Source organism: Monodon monoceros, unplaced genomic scaffold (assembly GCF_005190385.1).
Source record: "Monodon monoceros isolate NGI ecotype Baffin Bay Population unplaced genomic scaffold, NGI_Narwhal_1 Super_Scaffold_12, whole genome shotgun sequence".
NCBI lineage: Eukaryota > Metazoa > Chordata > Mammalia > Artiodactyla > Monodontidae > Monodon > Monodon monoceros.
In genome coordinates, this window is record NW_021703768.1 from 127,436,529 (window position 1) to 127,456,770 (window position 20,242).

General features: G+C 43.1%; 2 protein-coding genes across 5 annotated transcripts in view; one reads left to right on the forward strand and one right to left on the reverse strand.

The window, feature by feature from the left end:
* The window catches only part of SLC36A2 (solute carrier family 36 member 2), a 74,939-nt gene extending 70,754 nt beyond the window's left edge, over positions 1–4,185 (reverse strand). For 2 of the 3 annotated variants that reach the window (XM_029218354.1, XM_029218352.1), the window contains exon 1: positions 3,971–4,185. The gene's annotated coding sequence lies outside the window, so the exon portion shown is untranslated. Of the gene's footprint in view, positions 1–1,766; positions 1,868–3,970 lie in introns of all 3 variants that reach the window. The other variant, XM_029218353.1, reaches the window with a different exon arrangement.
* Positions 4,186–4,375: 190 nt separating this feature from the next.
* Positions 4,376–20,242, forward strand: part of LOC114892986 (proton-coupled amino acid transporter 1) — a 94,104-nt gene continuing 78,237 nt past the window's right edge. For both annotated transcript variants that reach the window (XM_029218392.1, XM_029218391.1), the window contains exons 1-2: positions 4,376–4,485; positions 15,751–15,898. In XM_029218392.1, the coding sequence (XP_029074225.1) occupies positions 15,756–15,898 (143 nt within the window). In that variant the 5' untranslated portion in view covers positions 4,376–4,485; positions 15,751–15,755. The remainder of the gene's footprint in view (positions 4,486–15,750; positions 15,899–20,242) is intronic.

Below are 20,242 nucleotides of genomic sequence, written 5' to 3' on the forward strand. Positions count from 1 at the left end.
GCCTCCAGACTCCCTCTTCCACTTTCCTGATTTTTCTCCATAGCAGATACACTGCTGACATATGTATATTACTTAGTTATTCTTAGTTATTTCTGTTGCCTGTCTCCTCCCACTAAAATATAAACTGCACAAGAGCAGGGGTTTTTGTCTATTTTGTTCACTGTTGTATCCCTAGAGCCTGGCACAATGATACTCAATAAATACTCATTGATAAAAATATGAACACATTTCCTCATCCTTATCTTCTGTTTGATTTGATTCTTAATTTCTGTTATTATATTTTAAATTTCCAAATTTTAATTTTAATTTAAAATTAATTTTAAAATATAAAATTTATAATTTTTATTTTTCTCAGAATATTCTTTTTTAAAGCATATTGTTTTTATTTCATGATTGCAACATCTTATCTCTCTGAGGTTTTTTTAGGGCAGCATTTCTCCAACAAGAGGCAACATCAGAATCACCTGGAGGGCTTATTGAAACAGATTGCTGGGCCCCACTCCTGGAGTTTCTGATGCAGATTCTGGAATGGGACCCCAGAATCTGCATTTCCAGTAAGTTCCCAGGGGATGCTGATACTGTTGGCCCAGGGACCCCAGTTTGTGCTTTTATGTTTTGCATAGTTTCTTCCAACGTGCTTTCATGTGTTTGTGCATTTGATTATTCTTCTTAGAGGCTTTTCTCAGATGTCTGGTAATCTCTTTCAAATTTTAAAATTAACCTTTTAAATACAGTAAAGTTCATATATCTTAATTGTCCAGGTAATGGCTTTTGACCAGCGTTTAAGCCTAGGTAGCCATCATCCCAATCAAGATGTAGCATTTTAGCACTGCCCCGGAAAGCTCTCAAGTCCCTTTGCTGTCAGTCCGCACCCCACACATCCCAAGCAACCACTGATCAGTTTTCTGTCACTAGATTAGTTTTTTGCTCATTCTACATATTTGTATTAATTGAATCATGTAGCATGTAGTCTCTTGTGTCTAGCTTCTTTCACTTAGCATAATGAGATTCATCCTTATCAGTAGTTCCTTCCTGCTATATATGCCACAATTTGTTTATCAATTCATCTATTAATGAATATTTGAGTTGTTACTAATTTAGCTTTAGTAAGCTGCTTGCTGTGAACCTGTGAGTACAAGTCTTTGTATGGATCACAGCCAGGACTAGGGTGAGGCAAGCCGGGAAACCTAGTTCACAAAATTTAAGGAGGCCCTCACTCTTGTGTACCTATAAGTGCCAACTTTGCACTTGCACAACCCCGAGAGGGAGCCCCTCCTTAAATTTTCCACCCAAGGCACAACTACTGAATATGCTTCTATTTTTCTTGGGTAAAGAGTGAAATTGCGGGCTTCCCTGGTGGCGCAGTGGTTGAGAGTCCGCCTGCTGATGCAGGGGACGCGGGTACGTGCCCTGGTCCGGGAAGATCCCACATGCCGCAGAGCGGCTGGGCCCGTAAGCCATGGCCACTGAGCCTGCGCGTCCGGAGCCTGTGCTCCGCAAAGGGAGAGGCCACAACAGTGAGAGGCCCGCGTACCACCCCACCAAAAAAAAAAAAAAAAAAAAAGAGTGAAATTGCTCCATCATAGGATAGGTATGCATTTAACTTCGTAAAAAACTGCCAACGAGTTTTCCAAAGTGGCGGCACCATTGTACACTCCCACCAGCAAGGGATGAGAGTCCCAGTTGCTCCACATCCTCACCAACACATGTATTTCCACTCTTTTCTTCTCTGTTGCCACAGATGGACTGCTGCAAATATGGCTCACCTGTGCAGTTCTTTCTGTCATCCTCATCTCTTTGGCTTTCCTGATCCAAATGAGACTCAGGAGAGTTTTTGTTGTTAGTCTTGCTGAACTGTCCATGAGTGCTGTTTCAAACAAAGGCGATATGAGCTGTGCAGCTCTGAGTGAGCTCTTCACCTTCAGAAAGAGTTTTTATTGATGCTTTTCTGAGATCTGCCCTCTCCCCTAACCCCCCACCCTGGGTCCCCTCACTCCTCTCTGAGTTTCTTCTCCTTTCTCCTGCACAGCTTCTGTCTGATCTCAGCTGCTTTTGTTGGTCCTTACACGTATTTTGGTAACTATGGATTATATTTCTCTTCTGGCTTTGCTGTAAATAGAATTTGCAGTTTTTTCCCTTTTGCTTTTGTACAGTTTCTAAGAGTAAAAGTCAAAGTGGTTATTTACACAACCATTTTGCACTAGAAATCTTTATATTTCTGAGTAAACAATGGGGGCAGAGGTGGAGATTTGCATATTGGGGAAAAGTTATCTGGGAAAGATAAGGAGATGTTATCGTATGCCAGTTTCTAATTAGGGCTGCAAAATGATAAGGTTGATAGAGTCCTAACAGTATCTGAAAATTGTGCAGCCTTTTCTCAAGGGTCTCTCTGATAAAGGTGTAGTAGTCACCACAGAAGTAAGAACCTTATCTAGAGTCAGTGCATCCCAGGTGCAGATGGCAAAGTCCCACCTCCATCAGTAATTCCAATAGGGAGCTATGTGGTTCTCACAAGCTCTGCCTTTCTGGGGTAAAACATTAGGAGGAGCCACAGAATCAATGAAATTTGAGGTGGGAGATGACCTAAAGGGGGCATTCCTAGACTTGGACTCAGCAGCATTCCAAGCACAGCTCCTGGCACTGAGCAGTCAATGAACTGGGGACTTCTACCAGGGATGGGATGAATTCATTCATCCTCGTATTTTGACTACATTCTTTTCTCTTTCCCTGCTGAAATGAATCAACTGGAATAGATTTTTAAAAATATATATATAGGTTATGGAACATATAGAGATTTTAAACATATATACATAAAGTAATATATGTTTATGAAATAATTTAAACAGTACAGACAGTGAAGAATAAAAGTCTTAAGGAAAACAGTAAGTACTGGTATTCATGATTCTAAATTTTAACACCACACATCTGTACATGCCTATATATAGATACTTCTATAAATACATGGCATAGGGTTTGGAAAACAATACTCAAATGCTGGTAACTGTAAATCTTTGGAGAGGAGAGTGAATTTGGGAGAAGGGAAATTTTCACTGTTTATATATACCAAGGAAGTCCATGTTCATTATCTTGATTGTGGTGATGGTTTCACAGGTGAATACATATGTTGAAAGTTATCAAATTATACACTTTAATTATGTGCAGTTTATTGTATATAAATTAAACCACAATAAAGCTGTTAAAATATTCAGTAAAAATTATATAATGCAGTAACATATTTTTATTAGAAATGTTACGCAAGAATTTCCCTGGTGTTACAGTGGTTAAGAGTCAGCCTGCCAATGCAGGGGACATGGGTTCAATCCCTGGTCCAGGAAGATCCCACAGGCCGCGGACCAAGTAAGCCTGTGCGCCACAACTACTGAGCCTGCGCTCTGAAGCCTGTGAGCCACAACTACTGAAGCCTATGGGCCTAGAGCCCATGCTCTGCAACAAGAAAAGCCACAGCAAGGAGAAGCCCGTGCACCACAACGAGGATTAGCCTCCCCCGCTCACAGCAACTAGAGAAAGCTGGTGTGCAGCAATGAAGACCCAACGCAGCCAAAAATAAATAAATAAAGTTATATTAAAAAAAATTTTTTTAAAGATAATGAATATATTTGTCACCTTGAAAGTTTCCTTATGTCCCTTTATAATCACTCTCTCCTCTCCTGATCTCCTCAGCCATTCCCAGGCAACCACTGATGTGTTTTCTGTCGGTGTAGATTATTTTAAAATTTCTAGAATATTATATAAACAGAATTTTGTTTTCTGGCTTCTTTCACTCAGCATAATTAAGATGTATCCATTCTGTACCTGTTTCAATAGATTTTTTTTTTTCTCCGTAATTTTTAAAAGTAAAATCTGCTAGGAGGAGGGAAGAGGAGCGTAGATAAGACATACACCCCCCTGTTGCCATTAAAAAATGTTATTTACATTTTTTAAATATATTAAAAAGAGGGTATTGACTTACCTCACTGCCCCATTTCCAGTCGCAACCACACGTTTGGGCAAACGTTTAAAAGTATGACGAAAGTTTTGAAAAGATGCATTATTTCTCGATTATTAAGCGCAACGTATGCTCGGTGAGACGTGTTAACGTACGGCTAGGGTAAAACTGAGCCACCTTTCACAAGCCCACAGCTCAGGGGACCGCGCTCTCCGACTCTGGACTCGCGGCCGGGCCTGGATCTTCGACGCGCGGCTCACGCCCAGATCCCGCGAGCACCGTCCTTCCCGCAGAGGCAGCTCCCGTCGCCAGGTGGTGCTGCGAAGCCGAGCCCCCGAGCCCCGCGAGAGGGGAGGAGCAGCCGCGCGCGGGAGCATGTGATTCGGGCCTCGGGTTTGGGAGCCTGGATCACGTGATGGCGCCCGGAAGCGGCTGCCTGGGCAGCGGAGGGTGGGGATGGCTAGGGCTCCGAGCTGAGGCAGGGAGTGGTGGGCTGCTGCGCTGAAGCTGGAGCCAGAGCCAGAGTCGGAACCCGAGCGGTGAGTCCGCGCGCTGATGGCCTGGGGCTGGCGGCAGGTCGTCGCCTTCTGCTGGACCCACGTCACCTTCCTCCGGGCTCAGCGGATGCTCCGGGTCAGGCACCGACCGGCTTAGGCTGCGGGTCCGAGTCTCCTCGGTATCCCGGTCGCAGCTGCGGTGCGATGCGGGCACTCCTCCTGGATGAGGGGAGGTGGAGAATCCCTAGTCCTTCGCGCTGTCTCCCTTGACCTCCCCGACCTGTTTGACAGGTGTGGAAACTGAGGTCCCGAGACGGGAAGAATCACCGAAATGACCAGCTAGAGCTTCTGTTGAGCGCTTTCTAGAGGGGTCCGGACATCGCGGGCAGGTGACCCGCCAGCTGCGGGAACCCTGCTTGGGACTTGCTAATAGCGGGTCTTTGGGTCATAGAATACCGAAACTACCACGATGCAGCGAAATTATCTTTTGCAGCCCCTTTCTAGAGCTGTGGGGAAATCGAGGTCCAAGAAGCGGTAGGGTTTGCCTAAGGTCATCCAGTGAGTTAGTCGCAGCCCTGCGACTAGAATCCAAGTCTCCCTGAGCTCCAGTGGCTTTTTGCTTTTCACCACACTGCCTCCTGCAGAAAACTTGACAGGTGAAAAGCACGCTTTTCCTTTCCCCTTTTCTTTCATTCCTCTCCCTTTTTTAGCTCTGCATTCTCCATCGCCGCCGGGATCGACTTGGCTCTGGGTGTGGTTCCCTGATTCAGTGTTCACCGATTTTTCTGCAAACTCATCATTCTGTAGGTTTTGTTTCTAAGCGTTCTGAAATTTTGTGTAAGTCATACCAAAATATGAAATAAAAAGCAGAGTATGCTCCTGGGAGGGTAGGTGGCTCACAGCTGAGGTTGTGGAGAGCCCTAACATTAGCTTGAAGAATGTCAAGACCTTTGCTTTATTTTTAATATAGCTTGTTAGATTTGGGGAATGCTGGTCATTCGGATGGATGTTTTGCTTGCCAAAAGAAGATAGCAGCGTGGTGTAATGGAAAGAACTGAGACTGGGGAATCATGAGATTTTGTTCTAGTTCTGACACTTGCTTTGCAACCTTGGGTGACTCCCATCCTTGCTTGGGTTTAGGTTTCCCAGTCTGAACAGTGATGGGGTGGAATCCCTGAGGTCTCCTTCTGCTGTGACATTCTCTGCATCTCAGTCTGTTTGTTGTCTATTCAGAGAGATTTTTTTCTCCTGTATATTAGTATTTCCCTTGCAAAAAGGTTTAATTCAGTTGTCCAGGAAGCAGTTTCTCTACTTATTTCTAGGTTACCATGAAATCCACCTCTTCTTTCTACCTATCTCTGTATTATATCTAAGCTAAATGCTGATAGCTGAAAATGGTTTTGACTTTTATTATTTTAAATATGATCAAGGCCCTCTTTGATTCTTGTTGAGAGGCTAGTCTACAGTAATTAACGTGATTGTATGTTTAGAGTGTGTTTTTTTAAAAGATGTTCTTGAAGTCAAGAGGACACAAAAGACTTGACCATTCCCTCTGGGTTTGAGACTGTTTGGGGTGGAGGCCTTATGCAACAGAGCCTGCTCTGATGATCATATTAAGTCTCTCTCCCTTTGTTTTCTGGTTGTGCCATTTATAATTGTCTGCTCTTGAGTCCTTGTTTTCCCTTTAAAGCATGTATCTGTTCATTTTGGCCTCATCCCTGTGGCAGCTTGAAGTGCTCAGAGCTTAGTCTATTTTAAAGGCAGTGTAAGGAGGTGGATTCCATTTCTTTTGTAATGTTCCAGAGACCACAACTGGGACGGTGGATGGAAGTGCCATAAAGGAAGTGGTTTTGGGGTGAGCATAAGAACTTTAAAAGAATTAGTGCTCTAGCATGTTGCAACACAGAGCATGGCAGTCCCTGTCTCTGGAGGTCATTGTCACTGGGCAATTACTTTTGGGAATGTTGTAGATTAGGTCATTGTGTTGGGTAGAGGGTCAGACTAGATAAAATTTTCAGTTTTCGGGCTTCCCTGGTGGCGCAGTGGTTGAGAGTCCGCTTGTAGATGCAGGGGACACGGGTTCGTGCCCTGGTCCAGGAGGATCCCACATGCCGCGGAGCGGCTGGGCCCGTGAGCCATGGCCGCTGGGCCTAAGCGTCCGGAGCCTGTGCTCCGCAGCGGGAGGGGCCACAGCAGTGAGAGGCCCACGTACCCCCCAAAAAAAAAAAAATTCAGTTTTCTTCTAACTCAGAAGTTCTTTGAAATTGTAGGACTGGACTTGTTAGCATGTGGGATGTGAGGTAGAGTAGATGGAACCGAGGTCCACTTTTGTGAATGCTTTATTTTTCCCCTTTGCTCAGATAACAATTCTCATGTTAAATATTCCACTTTTTCTTTCTTTTTATCCCTCTTCTCTTCCCCAGTGAGTGTCTCAGTTCTTTAAGTTCTTGATACCTCTTCCAGGGTCAGATGCTGAAGAGTCATTGCTGTTAATGGTATATTCTTTCTTTCCATCCTGACCTGAAGTGAGATCCTAGAGCTGGGCTGAGTGAGTGGACTTTGGTTTCTACTTTTGCTGACTGGTCCTCATACTTTCTTCCAGAGGTGTGTGACTACCCACTGAGTCCTAGGCTAGCTTTCTCTTTTTCCCATAGAGGAAGCTCACATTGTCTTAACCCAGATCTTGGCGGAATCTTGTACCTCCTTCCTTTGGCCGGGCCTTACTGGGTCTGAGCACACAAAGCTAGTCTCTATTTAATGAGTGTGGGGTCCAGTGGATAGGATATTCTGCATATGCCAAAAGAGAAACCTCCTGATGCTGTATTTGGTGCTGTCTCATCTTTTTCCTTCCATACATTTCTCTTGGAATCCTTGACACCCAGGGCCAGTTCTCAATGACCCTCTCTAGTAGGAAAGACTCCTCTGTGCTTCCCTTTTCCATGAAGTTCAGGAATCTGTCTACATGGGTTACTGGGATGCTCTTGGCACATAGATCACTGTTTCCGAGATGGAGACCTGGCTCAGCTCTCCAGAGTGATGGAATGGAGGAAGCCCTGTAGCGCTTTATTTGTGTAGTGACTCCCTGACTTGAACTTCTGACTTCTGTCCTTAAACTTCTCTCTGGTAATAACACAGTTGCTGCCATTAATGAGGGTCCATTATGTACCAGGCAACATAATTAACATCTTTTCCTTCTACCTTGTAACAATATTGTGATGTAAGCATTCTTTTTTTTTTTTTTTATGTAAGCATTCTTAATGACATTTTTCAGATGAGGAAATTGAGACAAAGGGAGATCAGGGTCACACAACTAGGCTCTGAACTCATGTACTTTTTATTATTCAGGATTCCCCCTGTAGACCTAATCCTGCCCCAGTTTTGTTCCCAGGGAGATTTTGGGGAGAATAGATGGTGTGTTAGAAAGAACAGTGGACTAGGAATCGGATATGCTGTATTCTAATCCCAAACTGTTAACCAGCTGGGGGCTTGGTTTTCTCACCTATAAATGGGAAACTGGAGCTTGGTTACCTGTCAGTCATGCCTGGTCCTAACATTTAGAGATTTTTATAATTGTGGGTATAAAGTGAGTGTGTTTGCTCTTTCAGCTGCTTCCGTGCAGAGCCTGCTGACGTCAGCAGCTGTTTTGCGGCTGTCCTTGCACCAGAGCCTCTCAGGCAGGAGTCTCAAGTTAGGGAATGTACTTTTTTGGTAGATCAGATGGAGTCCTATCTGATGTCCTCTAAAATAAATCTTGTGGATGTCAGAAATGTTCACTTCCCTCCCTGTAGACCACATATAGGAACACAGTCTGTGTCCTTGTTCATGTTTTTGGAATTCCAGCAACAGAGAAGAGAACGTATATCTAGAGAATTCGCTGTTTCTCTGGGTTCCAGAGAATGTAATTGTTTCAGAATAATAGGTAGCACTTTTAGTCTGTGTATTATCACCAATCCATGAACTTTGGTAGGAGGTGAGGCCTGTGGTATACCTATCATAAGATCATATATATATATATATATATATATATATATATTTTTTTTTTTTTTTTTTTTGCAGTATTCAGGCCTCTTACTGTTGTGTCCTCTCCCGTTGAGGAGCACAGGCTCTGGACGTGCAGGCTCAGTGGCCATGGCTCACGGGCCCAGCCGCTCGGTGGCATGTGGGATCCTCCCAGATTGGGGCATGAACATGTGTCCCCTGCATCGGCAGGCAGACTCTCAACCACTGTGCCACCAGGGAAGCCCTATATGTTTTTTTTCATAGTGCCTTATATAAATCTGCCTGTAATCGGGATCATCTAAGAAGCTCGTTAAAATTAAAATGCTCAGGCTGAATCAGATTGGGCCCAGAAATCTGTTTTTGTTTTTAGCAGTTTTATTGAGATATAATTCACATAGCATACTATTCATCCATTTAAAGTGTACAATTCAATAGCTTTTCCACTGAACTCACAGTTATGCAACCGTCAACACAATCAATTTTAGAATATTTCATCACCCAAAAGAAACTCTGAACCCTTTAGCTGTCACCCCCTAATCCCTCCCAACTCCCTACCGCAAACTCTAGGCAACTACTAATCTACTTTTTGTCTATAGGTTTCCCTATTCTGAACTTTCATATGAATGAAATCATACACTATATGATCCTCTGTGACTGACTTCTTTCCCTTAGAATAATGTCTTCAAGGTTCATCTGTGCTGTAGCATCTATCAGTGTTTCATTTCTTTTTATTGCTGAATAATATTCCATTGTATGAATATTCCACATTTCACTTGTCCATTCATCAGGGGTTTTTTTGGCTACTACGAATAATGCTGCTATGAACATTTGTGTGTATGTTTTTCTATGGACATACATTTTCATTTTGGTATGTACCTAGGAGTGGAATCATTGCTGGATCATATGGTAACTATGTTTAGCCTTTTGAGGAACTGCCAGACTGTTTTCCAAAGTGATTGCACCATTTTACATTCCCACCAGCAGTGTAAGAGGGAACCCTCTACAATTTGTCTACATCCTTGTGGATACTTATTATTGTCTGTCTTTGAGTCTAGCCATGCTGGTGGGTGTGAAGTGGTACCTCATTGTGATGTTTGTCTCTCACTTACCTGATGGCTAAGGATGTTGAGTATTTTTACAGATGATTATTGGCATTTTCACATCTTCGGTGAAATATTATTCAGATCCTTTGCCCATTTTTTAATTGGGTTTTCACTTTATTATTAAAGTGTAATATATTTGCAGACAATTTTTCCCATTCTGTGGGTTGTTTTTCACTTTCTCGGTGGTATCCTTTGAGGCATATACATTTTAAATTTTGATTAGGTCTAATTTACCTATTTTTTCTTGTGCTTCTGCTGTCGTATATAAGAAACTCTGCTTAATCCATGGTCACAAAAGTTTATACCTATGTTTTCTAATAAGAGTTTTTATAGTTTTAGCCCCTACATGTAGGTCTTTGACCTATTTTGAGTTAATTTTTATACATAGTGTGAGGTAGAGTTACAACTTCATTCTTTTGCACGTGGATATCCAGTTGTCCCGGTGTCAATTGTTGAAAAGACTATTTTTTTCCTCCATTGAATTGTCTTGGCACCCTTGTCAAAAATCAATTGACCGTAGGTATGAGAGTTAATTTCTGGACTCTAAATTCTATTCTGTTGATCTATCTGTCTGTCATTATGCCAATACTGTATTGTCTTGGGGTCACTGTAGCTTTGTGTAGCAATTGGGAAGTCCTCCAACTTTGTTCTTTTTCTCCAAAATTGTTTTGGCTAATTTGGGCCTCTTGAATTTCCATATGAATTTTAGAATTGGCTTGTTAATTTCTGCAGAAAGGCAGCTGGGATTTTGATAGGGATTCAATTGAATCTGTGGATCAATTTAGGGAATATTGCCATCTTAACAGTATTAAATCTTCTAATTCATGAATATTGGGATGTTTTTCATTTATTTAGGTCTTCTTTAATTTCTTTCAACAATGTTTTATAGTTTTCATGTACAAGTCTTACACCTACTTGGCTAAATTTCTTCCTGAATATTTGATTCTTTTTGATGCTGTTGTAAATAGAACTGTTTTCTCAATTTTGTTTTCAAATTGTTCACTGAAAGTACAAAGAAATACAACTGATTTTTGTATATTGATCTTATATCCTGCAACTTTGCTGAACTTATTAGTTCTAATGGTTTTTAGAGGATAATTTTTTATGTGTTTACAAGTCACCCTTAGAAGTATTGTTTAAATTTTAGTAATGAAGCTAACACTTTAGTACTGCCTCTCCCTCCCTCCTCTCTTTTCCTCTCCCTGACCTTCCTGTGTGCCCTGAAAGAGACCTACAAACTCATACAGATGGATTCTCCTTCCGTTATTGGAATTTATCTTGTTTATTGTACTGAATTTGGAATAAAATTTAATCACTAAGTCTTAAATAGCTGTCTTGAGAACATTTTAGTATATTCAAAAGTAAGTTCAAAAATGAGTTTAGTATTTCCAAAAGTATGAGTCTGGTAGGTGAGGGAAAGATGCTCTTACAGTTTTTATTATCAGTGGTCTTTGTTGGAAATTAAAGAAACATAAAATAAAATAAATACAAGGAGCCACCCATTCATCAGAAATAGCAAAAATAAAAATGATAAAATCCAGGAATTCCCCGGCAGTCCAGTGGTTAAGACTCAGTGCTTTCACTGCTGGGGCCCAGGTTCAATCCGTGGTCAGGGAACTAAGATCCCACAACCTGTGTGCACAGTGTGGCCCAAAAAAAAAAAAAAGATAAAATCCAAAGTTGGCAGGGTTATGAAAAGATAGGCATGTCCATATATTGCTAGTGATACTGTATGTTAGTTCAGTCATTTGTATGGTGATAACCATAGAAAAGCCTATTTATCTAGCTCTACTCCAAGGATATGACTTGAAAACTAGAAACTATTTGTAGGAATTTTTTTAGGTATGATGTAAGATAGTCCAAAAAAAAAGCTCAAAAGCCAACAGTTGGGAGCTAGTGAAGCAAATTATTTTATTAATATAATGATGGACCATTATATTACTATATTACAACTAAAGATCATCAGTGTGTGTACTGTGTAGATTCAAGGAAGAGTAGATATAAAATAAGTGGAAAAAAACCTTAAAATAATGAGAATATTGATTAATTAAAAATAGTTTATATAAGGAAATTTGTCAGGGTTATACAAATAGTTGGTATTTCAATGCAATTTTGGTTGAATGTACACTTGAAAAAAACAATATATACATATATATGTTTGCCAGTAAACATGCAGACTTTTCTTATGTAGTACACTTTTTTTTTTTGGCTGTGCCACGTGGCATGTGGGATCTCAGTTTCTTGACCAGGGATCAAACCCGCGCCCCCTACACTGGAAGGGTGGAGTCTTAACCACTGGACTGCCAGGGAAGTCCCTTAGTACACTCTTTTGAATCTAAATATCTTATGGAGATTTTACTTTGTGTTGATGGGCCACACATATTGTATAAACTCTGTCCATTGTCCTCAAGAACCTGAAGGAAGAGCTGGTCTTGAACCCTTAAATATTACAACTCTTAAATATTAACTGTCCATACTCATTTAGACAGTTAACAGGGTCTAATAAAATCTCCCACAGGGCAGGAAATGGCAATTATAGCACTAGACAGTAGAAACCAGATTTCATCACAGAGAGCCCAAGGCAAGGTGTCCATGGAGGCTTGCACTCAGTGGGGACAGCTAGAGAGAAGAGGAGGACGCCTTGGTTGCCAGAAAGAACCCTAGAAGGCACTCCAGGGAGTGATTGCACCCACCCTCTACAGTGCTTCAATTCCTGCTTAGCAGCTCTGAGAGGGGCTTCTGCTTGGATCTTTCCAGGGATAAGGAGCTATCTCCTAGAGCGATCCATTTGGACAACTCCCTTTTTTTTTTTTAAATAAATTTATTTATTTATTTTTGGCTGCTTTGAGTCTTTGTTGCTGCGAGCGGGGGCTACTCTTTGTTGTGGTACGCGGGCTTCTCATTGCGGTGGCTTCTCTTGTTGCAGAGCATGGGCTCTAGGCGCACGGGCTTCAGTAGTTGTGGCATGCAGGCTCAGTAGTTGTGGCTCATGGGCTCTAGAGCGCAGGCTCAGTGGTTGTGGTGCACAGACTTCGTTGCTCCGTGGCATGTGGGATCTTCCCGGACCAGGGCTCGAACCCACGTCTCCTGCATTGGCAGGTGAATTCTTAACCACTGTGCCACCAGGGAAGCTCTGGACAACTCCTTTTGATAGTTGTCTTTCTTATGTCTAGCCAAGGACCTGCCTCCCTTTACTTTCCACCTACTGATCCTGTATCTGAGTAATCTTTGAGGCTCCACAGAACAAATCTGATCCCTAGGACAGATTTTAAAGACAGTTTTTTTACCTCCCGAGTTGCCAGTTCTCCAGGTTGAAACTTCTCAGGGCTTCCAACCGTTCTTCATTTAGCTGGTTTTCTTCCCCCTCATGACCTTGGTGCTGACCCCTGGCTATACCACAGTTTATCATTATCCCCTTTATAGCATGCTGCCTGGAACAGAGTACAAGGTATGGCAAAAAAGAACAGTCTGTCATCTCCCTGGGGTTCTCTCTTGTTGTAGTGCAACCAAAAATTGCATTAGTTGAATTGGCATCTATTATGATATCATTGATTTCTGTTGAGCTTATCAACTAAAACCCATAAGTAGCATTTTTTTTTCCTTTTTCAACATGCACACAGTTGCCAAGCCACATCTTCCACATCCTGCAGTTGTTCATTGGACTTTTGATCTGTAGATTTCAGCTTCTTTCTGAGCAGTTTTCTTAGTGATAATCTGCTGTGGGTCACAACATAAAGAGGCCTCTTTACAGTGTTTGAAATAAATTGAGCGTCTGTACCAAGTAAGCAAGAGTGGTTTTTGGTTGATGGGGAGGGATTGGGGAACTTGTCAGTGCCTGTTTTCTGTCCCTCTCCCTCAGTAATATGCAAGGTTCACCTGGAAGGCGCTGTTCCTCAGATGCTTTTGGTGTATTGGAAGAGACTAGAAATTAGCTGCTGTCTGCATAAAGAATTGCATTAATTGATTCCTGGAATATTAGAGCAATAGTTTAGTACACCGTACCCCCCACCCCCGCCTTTTTTTTTTTTTGCGGTACGCCGGCCTCTCACTGCTGTGGCCCCTCCCGTTGCGGAGCACAGGCTCCGGATGCGCAGGCCCAGCGGCCATGGCCCACGGGCCCAACTGCTCCGCGGCATGTGGGATCCTCCAGGACCAGGGCACGAACCTGCGTCCCTTGCATCGGCAGGCGGACTCCCAACCACTGTGCCACCAGGGAAGCCCCACCCCCGTCTTTTTGAGCATGTGGAACTAAGACCCGAGAGAAATAAGGAGAATTGTTCCAGGCTACTGAGCAAACTGGTGTTAGAGGCAGCTTTAGCACCCAAGCCTTCTGACATTCATAGAAATGAATTTAATTGCTTTTGCCTGAATAGCAGCTTTCAACTGTTCATATTGAGATACTAAATAGATTTTTTGTTTCCTGGCCCTCTTATGAATTTCATTGCCCCAGAGCTTAGATGACTTCCTTGAATTCCTCCACCATGTGAGTAAATGATGCTGACTTAGATATCTAGCAAAGTCGGCTCTGGTGGTGAAGTGAGGCAGGATCCTCTCTGGGACTTCCAAGCCCTTCACTGGCTTTGGAAGCACTTTCCTCGTGAGATTACGTGGGGTCCTTCCTCCATTATAGTGGGTGGGAGAAAATGAGATCAACCTTGGATCACTCAGGTGCTAGGTGGGGTCAGTTTCCAAAGAGTCCCTTGGGACTGGACCTCTGGGAGCACTTGACACAGAGCTGTCTATCCTCTGGCAGCTAGTGATGGGTGCTGGGCGGGATGGTGTGTTGTGATGGCCATCAGAGGTCCTGTCTCCTCACCAGGCATCTGAGATAGCACATCAGACTAAGGATGGGCATCCAGCCACGTGCTGGGGGAGAGCCCCTTATAGGCAGCTGGTTGTGCCAGTCTGCCAAGTGTCAGAAGGATTTTTATTGGTAATTTTTAATGTTCATGAGCCTTTTCTTCCTTACTTGATTGCGGATTCTTGGAGGAAGTTGACTCTCTTTCATTATGATATTCCATCACTGCAACTGGCAGTGTATTCAGTAGGTGTTTCCAGATTTAGGCAGGGCGTCAGGATGTATGTTTACGGCTTGGTGCTACCTGTCTGTAGCAGAGCAGGTCCCTTCATCTTTTGGGGGAACGATCCTTCATCTGTGAAATGAGTAGTTTGGTGTGACCTCCGAAGGCCCTTTTAGCAACCGTCTCTAGGATTCTGGGAGCCTACACAGCTCTCAAAATGTATCCTTATAGTGTATATTAGCGAAGTCCTTGTATTTCTCTTTTCTGGTGTATAATTATTAAAAACTCCACTCGTGGGACACCACCCTCACCATCCTTCCTCAGCACACAATAGGAAGGGTTTCTTCTTTCACCAGCTTTTGAAAAATTGGCAAAAAAAGGAGAAGGGTTGTGGCGGGGAGATGTTGCTACAAGGGCCAGTGGTGAGCATGTCTCATGCTCCTGGTCATCCTTTGTGCTGCTTTCAGCTGCCATTTCTCAGTATGCAGGCTGGTTGCAAGAAAAGAGTCCTAGGATGAGGGAATGAGCATCACTGATGACCTCCAAAGAGTATAGGACATACCAGAAATCACGGCAGAGAGAAAGAAAAGGTCATCTGTGGCTCTGGGGCCTGGTGGCGGGTTTGAGCAGAATTAGATGATCTAGAAGGGATTTCTGGAATGCAGAAGAGGCTCTTTCTGGACCGAATGCAGAGGAAAAATAGAATACAGCTAGGAATATTTAGGTTCCCATCCTCTGAGAGCTTGCTCTTGGGGAAGGTGGATGTAGATACAATGTCAGTATCGTTCAGGGTCCAAGAAATTACCTCAAAGGAAGGGGTCGTTAATCCCAACCTAAGGAATGGGAAAGGCTGCCTAGAAGTGCCTGTCTGCGTCTTTCCCCATCCCTCCCAAGCCGTGCCTCACCTTTGCTCTGTCCAGATGTGCGGGCAAATTTAGAAACTTATGAGTGTGGCACCGACTAGATAGGTTGCGAGGGAGAAGCCAAGAGAGCTCAGCCCGCCCATGTGTACTTTGTACCTTTTTCATTTCTCTTGGTATCAGGCAACGTCATTGTACTTAATCCATAGTGCAGCTGTCACTGAGCTACTGTGGCAATGGCTGCTTCTGCCCCAGAGCCGACTCCAGGCTTGGAGCTAAAGGCCCCAGCCACTGGAGGTCTTAGCACTGCCCCTGTCCCCCCAGTTACCATGTCCACGCAGAGACTTCGGAACGAGGACTACCGTGACTACAGCTCCACCGACGTGAGCCCGGAGGAGAGTCCATCCGAAGGCCTGAACAACTTCTCTTCCCCAGGATCCTACCAGCGGTTCGGGGAAAGCAACAGCACAACGTAAGTAGCTGTTCCTGTCTACCCTCCCGGGTGGGGTTCGTATTCCTAAATTCTGTATTAGTAACGTAATCTCCATTAGAGTTATTTTTGCTCCCCTATTTTTATCAGTTCCCTACTTTACAGGTGAAAGTAAGAGGTAAAGAGATTGAGTGAGTAATGGTGCTAAGATTTGCGCTTCTTGTCTGCCACTCTCTAGTCTGTTTCTTATTCTTTGTTCATTTCACCTGTGTGGTCCCAGAAGGCTGGTGCCGAGTAAGAGCCTGAACATCAGAAAAACTTCTAGAGAGAACATTCTCTTAATTTAGAGCCATGAGTCGTCTGTGCTAGAACCTTAAATGCCTCCAAGTCCAATTGGAAGCCTCCTTTGCAAAGTCTCCCCCAGACTTCCGTCCCCATCACCAATCAACTGGGACATTTGGCGGAAGAAGCAGGAAGAGGGAGGAATAACTTCTCCTGCCCTTAAAACACTCAAGGGCTTGTTAAAGGTGATCTGCTTTGCATGCCCTTGGGAGGGCTTAAGTCTTACCCCTGGAAACTGAATTCCAAGTCTCATCTGGGTGAGTTTGGCCCTCTATGGGCCTCAGTTTTTCCAAATGTAAGATAAAATTGAGGACCCCCTTACCCCGTGAAGCTATACCGACTCACTGTTCAAATGAAAAGATTCAGAGGAGGGTTTTCTACTCCACTGAGTTGTCTGGCTCAGTTCTGAAAGTCAGCAGAGCCCTGACATTTTCTCTGGACCCCAGCATTCCATCTTTTGCAGCCCTTCTCTTTATTCCTCAAGCTTTGCCATCACCTGCTCTGTGTTCCCTTGTGGGTTGGGTGTGACTTAACTGAGGGATCCATTACGTTCTTGACTCACACTGTCCCACTGTGACTACCCAAGGAGACCATGGAAGCTTCTCTTGAAGTTCATTACTGGTGAAGCTCCGCCTAGCTGCAATCTCTCCTAGTGCAGGGCATTTTCCCTAGTGAACTCAGAACTAGAGGAGATGGTTGGCCCACGTTATAAGCCCCTCTCCACCTCTAGCTGGTTTTCTGCTCATAAAGATTCAGCCTCCATAACTTCTTTCTCCTGTGGCATGCTATTTTAGATTCCCCCATTTGCTTGCAGTGTTAGCTGATGGAAAATATTGCTAAGACCACAACTGGCAGCAGTGAGGACTGTCTTTCCTCTTTTTTCCCTAACCTTACCTACCTAATTGGCTTCCCCCAGGTGGAAGGAGTGTCAGATGCAGCCAATGACATTTGATAGCTTCCCTTCCGAAGTCACTCTTGTTACTGTGAAATACTTCTTCCAAGCTTCTCTCTCTCTAGTTTCCTTTCCAGTTTTTGCTCCTTGTTCTTAGGCATCAGCTTGTCTATGCAGTGCTTGCCGTATGGGGTCTAGATTTTCATATTTATTTTTTCTTTTCTTTTTTTTGTCATTATTTTTTTTTGGCCGCGAGGCTTGCGGGATCTTAGTTCCCCAGCTAGGGATTGAATCCGGGCTCTGGCAGTGAAAGCGTGGCGTCCTAACCACTGGACCGCCAGGGAATATGGAAAAAGTACATGGAACAAAGTACAAGAAGCAAAGTATAAGTACAAGAAGCAAAGTATAAGTACAAAAAGCAAAGTATATGTACTTCGTTCCATGTACAAAAAGCATGTACACACCAGGCTCTTCTAAGGGTTTAGGGCTCAGTAAAAATCCCTAATCGGGGTGCAAATAGGAACCCCAGATGCTTCCATGATGATGTGTTTGGTGAGGGTATTTCCTAACACTTGAATGTTATCAAGCTGTCGACTGCTTTGATGACAGCCTCATTTTTTACTCTTTTGGGCAAAGTTTTCTTGTTGCCCTATTGAGCTACATTATACTGCTCTTGATCAGGCTTTGATACTTTTTCTCTAGGCTGGCAGGCTGAGAAACCAGTTGACTGAAACTGGTCTTCTGTAGGTTATCTGGAGCAGCCACTTGCAAAGTATGGTCTTCAGACCCTTTAGGGCTCCCAAGACCATTTTAAGAAGCCCACGAAGTCAAAACTGTTTTCATAATAATACTAAGATGTGATTTGTTTTTTCACTGTGTTGACATTTGCACTCATAGTTCAGAAGAAATGATGGGTAAAATTGCTGGCGCCTTAGTGGAAATCAAGGCGGTGGCACCAAATTATGCTTGTCATCGTATTTCTCACTGTCACACATATACGTATACAGAGAATAAGCCGGTTTCACTTAAGCACGTCCTTGATGAAGCAGTCAAATTACTAATTTTGTTAAATCTTGACCCTTCGGTACAGGTCTTTTAATATTCTGTGTGACAAAATGGAAAGTACACATGCAATACTTCTACTGAACAACTAACAAAGTATAGGTCATTCAGACCTGAGTACTTGGCAGACATTTTCTTGAAAATGGCAGTAATGAGACCGTCACCTCAAGAAAAACAATCAGTAGTATTTGTTGCCCACAATGAAATTTGAGCTTTCGAGCAAAATCAGAAAAAAAAAAACTCGTATCCAGCACTGTGACCTTGACAGCTTCCCTCTACTCAAAGACTTTTCTGATAAGATTAGGAATGATATTAATGAATGTGATTTTTTTTGATATCGTATAATGAAATGTGCCAGCATTTGGAAGATCCACATAGCTCAGGGAATCACTATCTTCCCAGATGACCAAAGGGCGATGTTAGAAAATTGTGTGTGGGTAAAAGATCCATCCAAGGAGCAAGATTACCAGTGCGTTTTCATGTAAGAGAGGATGAAAAGGTCAGATTCCACATTACAACTAACTTCTAAGAAACTCCATGTGTCGAGTTTTGGTGTAGTATCAAAGAAAAATTATCACAATTGTCAGAAGAGGCTATTAAGATACATACTAACTACATGTCTGTGTGAGGACAGATTTTCTTCAGGTACTTCCACCAAAACAACATATCACAACAGCTTGAATGCAGAAGTAGGTAGTCCAGCTGTCAAACAAGACATTAAAGCGATTTGCAAAGAAGTAAAACAGTGTCCTTCTTCTCACATTATACTTTTTGGAAAATAGAGTTACTTTTTGTTAAAAATTGGTTATTTATATTAACATGTAATAGGTTTATTGTTATTTTAAATTAATAAATGTTTTAAAATTTCTTGGTTTAATTTACAATATAATATATGTCAGCAGACATAATCCATATAAGCAAAAACTGTTTGGGATCCTCAATAATTCATAAGTGTATAAAGGGGACCTAAGACCAAACAAGTATACAAGAACAGATTTGGAGCGTAAAGAGACGACAGAGATTTGTGAGGCTTATTTCTCCCTCCCACCCTCCGCAGTTAAGACTCTGCAGTCCATGGAGTTGATTTTGTGATAGGTCATATGGGTTTGGGTAATCCCAGCTCATGGCCATTGATTAAAAAGCATGATTTTGGTCAATTGCCTGGAACCCTGCTGTTTCAGAGCTGAGGTATGCTGTTCTGGTCCAGTCCCCTCACTCTACGGATGAGAGAACAGGACCGGAGAAGGGAAGGGAATTGCCATATGGAGTTAATGGCAGAGCCAGGGCTGGAGGGACCTGATCTCCCATGAAACCCAGCTCAGAGGCATTTTGGGGAGGCCTCTGGTAGGCAGGTGGTTTTGATACAGTGCTTATCTTTGCCCTTAAGTGGATTAAACATTTGCCAAGATAGAAATTTGCTTAGTCCATCACCCTGCACTTAATCTCCTGGTCACTGGCCACTGATAATGAATGAGTCACCCCTGGACCCTTACTGTCCTTTAGTTTAATCCAGGAGAGCGCTTGCCTCTTCTCATTCAGACTTGAAGCAGTTTTCTTCATCTTGCCTGAGAAGCTTGGGAGACGGTAGGAAGGTCAAGAGATTTTCTTCCTGGAGATAGAGGGAGAAAGGTTACCGAAAGTAAAATTCCTTTCCAGAGAGTGTAGATGGGTCTTATTTATTACGGTCTTTACAAGTTAACACATGACTTGCTTTCAGTTTCTACTGAATTGCAGATTTGAAGAAATATGTGGGAGCATCATTTATGACGTATTTAGGTTATTTGCACAGAAGAATTTCCAGACAGTGCCAGGGGCCAAATCCTGATTAAGTCTCTGGTACCATGTTTGATCTTTTCCGTATCCTGCTGGAGTAACAGAGGATGGAAAATGCTAAAGATGAGGCCACTGACGTAAGTCCTTTGAGGAGCTCCCATTCTGTATGGAATGCCCACCCTCACCCAACCTGAGCGGCCACAGAGTTGACGCACTCCTCTGTGTTGGTGCTCACGCCTGTGTCTGGGCGAGTGTTCCCAGGCTCTTCTTCCCTGTTGGCACACACACAGAGCCCTACGTAGGGCCCAGCTGGGCTC